General features: G+C 44.3%; 1 protein-coding gene across 1 annotated transcript; it reads left to right on the top strand.

Annotated features, from left to right (window-relative positions):
* The first annotated feature begins 109 nt into the window (after positions 1 to 109).
* Positions 110 to 4,535, top strand: uncx (UNC homeobox). Its single transcript, XM_027284864.1, has 3 exons — positions 110 to 703; positions 1,190 to 1,365; positions 2,235 to 4,535. Exons 1-3 carry the CDS (start codon positions 445 to 447, stop codon positions 3,294 to 3,296), a joined length of 1,497 nt encoding a protein of 498 aa, XP_027140665.1. The 5' UTR covers positions 110 to 444; the 3' UTR covers positions 3,297 to 4,535.
* The last annotated feature ends 419 nt before the right edge of the window (positions 4,536 to 4,954 follow it).

The following is a 4,954-nucleotide window of genomic DNA, read 5'->3' as shown; positions in this document are numbered from 1 at the left end:
CAGCTATTTGCAGATCCTCAACTGAACAAAAAAAAGTCCGGGAGCCTCTGGCCTAACCTATCCGCCTGTAGCCTTTTTCTTCCCGGCGTTCAGTGAGTCCTTCCTCCCGGTGGGTCCCCCGTGTAGTTGCGGTGTAGTTCTTATCAAAGCCCTCCTGTCTTGTTGTGACAGCTCTGATATTGTTTATTGAGGTGGATGTCAGCTTTAATTAGCAATCGATACGGGGAGCGTTTGCAGAGCGCGTCTCTGACGTCAGAGTCCATTACCGCTTCTCATTGGGTCTCATATTCCCAGAGCCTGGGCTAATTATTGGGAGGTTCATGTGGATAAAGTACAGCTCATCCCTCCCTTCACATCATGTCCCCTACTCGTTGGCCACACTCACTGCATGCTTTTTAAATTCCCATCACCGGCCTCCAGACGTCGTTTCCTTTTGCCTGCGGGATGATGGACAGCAGGATACTGGATCCACCGCACGCCCAGTTCGGAGGCTCTCTCGGCGGGATGGTTGGCTTCCCGTACCATCTGAGCCACCATCACGTTTACGAATTAGCCGGGCATCAACTTCAATCTGCGTCCGCGGTTCCTTTCTCAATAGACGGATTACTTAATGGTTCCTGCACGGCTTCAGTGGGTAATTCCAACCCCCTCTTGTCTGCGGGCTGCGGGATGAATGGAGATAATCAGCACTACAAACTGTCAGGTAAGCCACGTTACATACTACAAAATAAGATGTGTTAGCTGCTCACACAAAGACAAAAAAAAAACACAGAAAGAAACAAAGACAGCATATTGCGATGCAAGTTATCCTCATGGTGGTGTTTTTTCAAAGCACACACACAGAGGCAGAGGAATATTCTTTCGCCTCCTACTTCATTTCCATCAGCGAAATCTGAAGATGCACCGAAGCAAAAACAATGTTCCTGTCAGTCCGTAAACACCACAGCAAGGAGATGCCTGTGTTTACATGTGAAGCTTTCCCCATATTCAGGAAGAGGCGACAGATTTGATATAGAAGCTGCAGGCTGCACAAATGTCAAACGCAGTTTCAGCTCTAAAGTTTGCAGGATTCGTTGCACATGCACGAAACCAGCCGTGTTAGAATCGTGTTGAAATGTACTAATTACTAAAAAAATATATATATATATATTTCTATAATTGTTTACATTTATTCTCATTCTGCTGTCAGACTCGGGGGACCCAGACAAAGATAGCCCCGGTTGCAAGAGACGGAGAACTCGCACAAATTTCACTGGTTGGCAGCTGGAGGAATTAGAAAAGGCTTTTAATGAGAGCCACTATCCGGACGTTTTCATGAGGGAGGCACTGGCTCTGCGACTGGACTTGATAGAATCAAGGGTTCAGGTAAATATCACATTTCTCTATTAGCTTGTGTGTGTGTTTCTATATTCCTTTGTTTATTTTTCCTTCAGGCTCAGTGTTTATTTTTTTTTATCAACCAAAACGTAAGAAAAAAATGAAAAATATATATCCTACCCATCCTACTGTAATAATTTAAATAATACTAATAACAATTTAAAAATAACTCACTGCATGCATGTGTGTTGCCTGACCTGTCTTGGCTCATGTTGGACAAATAAATCAATATTAATCACGCCCTGTCTTGGCTCATGTTGGACAAATAAATCAATATTAATCACGCCTTTATTTTTTCAAAATAATGATGCCTTCAACACCAGCTGATATTTTGCCTCTTATTTTGTAGTAAATCATTTAGTCATCAATCTTGACATTACATTTGTCAAATATAGTGACAGGGTTGGATAAACAAAGAGCAAAAATATTCAGTGATTTCTCGTTGCCAACCACAATTAGTTGAATTGCATGACATGAATATACCAATCTATTATCTATCTACCTTTTAATTTATTAGAAGAGTATATATATTGTTGTTGATAACAACAGCAAGTTTAAGTGTAATTATGGAGTTTATATGAGGAAAGAAATATTAAGCTCTGTCAGACTTGTAAATGTGAATCTTATTTTGCTTCATAGCAACTTTGTGTTGCCTTGTCTGTGCACAGATTGGTGTTTAATCAAAGGCCTAATTAAAGGCCTGCACTGGAAACAGCAAGAGCAAGATGTAACCTCACTATTTGTTTAATTATCATATTGTTAATGCAGCGAGCTTCTTTTTTTTTTGGCCTAATTAATTGACCCCTCGCAGTGACAGAAGTGCACCTTACACATGTTTCCACTTTCATTCTCTGCAGGTGTGGTTTCAGAATCGCAGAGCCAAATGGAGGAAAAAGGAGAACACAAAGAAAGGTCCAGGTCGACCTGCTCACAACGCCCACCCGACCACCTGCAGCGGGGAGCCCATGGACCCGGAGGAGATCGCCCGGAGAGAGCTGGACAGGATGGAGAAGAAGAAACGAAAGCAGGAGCGACGTCTGCTCAAGTCCCAGAACAAGATGCTGTCTGGGGATTTATTTCACACCCCGGGATCGGACAGCGACAGCGGGGTGTCGCATGTGACCGACAGTGACCACACCACAGGCACGCTTTTTGACTCTGTGGGGGGAAACCAATCGAGCTGCGACCAAACACCTCACCCTCTCCAGACCCAAAACCAGAACCAAAGACTTTTGGACCAGGATGCTGGCGGATCCGAGCTGGACTCGCCCGACGCCAGCCATCGGTCAAGCCTATGCTCCAACAACAACAGAGCCTCCGGCGTGCAGAAACTCAACCCTTTCAGCGTCGAGAGCCTCCTTTCGGACACCAGACCGAGACGCAACCCCGCGGCCTTACCCTCCTCACGGCCTTTGATAGGGAAAGGACACTTCCTGCTCTATCCCATCACACAGCCGCTTGGATTCATTGTTCCACAAACTGCTCTGAAGACAACAACAACATCAACAACAACAGCAGCATCAAACTCTGACAGTGACACCCCAGCGGAGAAAAACCAAGCGTCCAACGTGCGCTGCAGCGTTTCTGCGGGCTCTGCGGGCTCTGCGGGATGTAGGAGCAGCTCTCCGGGCTGTGCAGACACAGACCCACAAAAGGGACAGGTGGGGTCAGAGGAAAAGACACGTTCACCGCACACCAGCCCGTCCAGGGCCGCCTTTCCCAAAAGTACTCACACCTCTGTTATTTGCAGCGATTCCACTTTCGCCCACGAACACAGTCCACAGCCCGTTACGCATGTGGATGCAGACAGAAAAGAGCATTTAGACAACAAGGACCACCCTGTCAACACCGAGTCTGTCCTCAGTGACAGTCCGGCAGAAACAAAGACAGACTCTAAAGAAGATGTCGACTTGGAATAAATCCTTTGGGGGTAAAAACAAAAAAAAAGAACAAAACAGAAACATACTGATATAGCCTCTAAACGACACCTTTCATTAGGCCAAAGCTTAACCTGAAACTACATCTTTGCATCTAATCTCTAGGTTTCCCCACTCTGCTGATATTTTGACAATGGTGTGCTCTCTCTCTCTTTCTCTCTCTCTACTCTCTCTCTCTCTCTCTCTGCGAGTGTGTATGTGTGAGTCAGGAGTCTCTAGATATCCTTTAATGTGTGATAACTTGTCAAAAAAAAAGAAAAGGACAAAAAAAAACAAAAAAACACACACACACACAAGACCACGAGACCAACGAAAATCCTCAAGAGCTGTAAAAAAAGGTATTATACTATTTATATATGTAAGTTTTTTTCTTAAATAAATCTATTGTATACAAGCACCTCAAACCGTGTGAGACCTTAAATAGCAGCACATGCAGTGCAGGACTACAGTACAGTAGGAAGGGCTTTCTTAAGAAATCTCATGTTGTACTTTGTATATTGCCTTAACAAATTTATTCATCTATAAGCCCCCACTGAAATGAGGTTACGAGCCTGAGGCGAAAAGGACCCGCTCGACTCCTGCAGAGTTTTGATATGAAAGTAATTATTTTCCCGGTGGCTACTGCAGGGGGATTCAGTTTATTTTAGCTCAAAGGGGGTTATAATACATTACCGATTTCTAGTGATATGAAATCACATAAACTTCCAAGAATAATAGAATTAGCATGAAAAGGCCTGGGTGTCAAATTGAAATAGGAAAATAATAGCCCCGGCAGCTGGGAGTGTGTGTGTTTGTGCATATTGGATAGGAGATGGGGATTCGTGGGGAGGCATTTTCATGAGCTCTCCTCCTCCTCTCTTCTTCTTCTTCTTCTCCCTCTCTCTCCACTTTGTCAGGGCCCCTTGTAGCAGGGCTATATTAAGATAGATGTTCGATGATATCCCTCATTGTTCTGTCGCTTTACATTGATGTTTCTGTGTTATCAGCCTATTGATCATGCGTCGGCTGTAATAGGACGGGCTGAGGCAAACGTGCCTATTTACAATAGCAGAACACATTTGTTCTAATAGGGTTGGTGGTCCCCAGGGAAGCCATGCGGGATCTGGGACATCTGCTCCCTTTTGCAATATTAGCAGTGTTGACCACAATATCACGTCGACCCAAAGAAGAAATGTCGAGGTGTGCTGTGTGGTGTGTAATGGCATACAAAAAAAAAAAAAATCTTAAGACAAAACAACAACAACAGCATCCAGTCCAGCTATAGCTGCTGCTCATAACCCTTGTTAAAATCCACAAGCCCTTTAGTGTTCTCTTTGGGTCTTGATTTGCAAATAAATTGAAAATAATCAGAGTGGGTGAGCTTTAACGTCTGAGCCGGCGCAAATGAATTTCTGAGCCAGTGTCCCTTTCAAAATATTTACATAAATTTCAACCCATGCAGCTGTTTGCTCTAGGAAGCAATGTCTTATTAGGTTGGTGGGGGGCAGGGGCAGCAGACACAGCCAACATGGCACACACTCTGAACATGCAGAAGATTAGGCCTGCATACACTGAGGTTTAGAGGTGTAACCTCTGTGTCTGCATGCTGCTTGTAGAGCTGAGATGACTAAAAACCGTATTGTGCTTTTATTATTATTATT

Source organism: Larimichthys crocea, chromosome XII (genome assembly GCF_000972845.2).
Source record: "Larimichthys crocea isolate SSNF chromosome XII, L_crocea_2.0, whole genome shotgun sequence".
NCBI lineage: Eukaryota > Metazoa > Chordata > Actinopteri > Sciaenidae > Larimichthys > Larimichthys crocea.
This window is presented reverse-complemented; position numbering and strand designations above follow the sequence as displayed.

Excerpts from the sequence above, each read along its gene's own strand:
- uncx (XM_027284864.1), top strand. The coding sequence starts at position 445 with ATGATGGACAGCAGGATACTGGATCCACCGCACGCCCAGTTCGGAGGC. Across the intron at positions 704-1,189 it reads TCAGCACTACAAACTGTCAG|ACTCGGGGGACCCAGACAAA; the intron begins GTAAGCCACGTT and ends TTCTGCTGTCAG. Across the intron at positions 1,366-2,234 it reads TGATAGAATCAAGGGTTCAG|GTGTGGTTTCAGAATCGCAG; the intron begins GTAAATATCACA and ends CATTCTCTGCAG.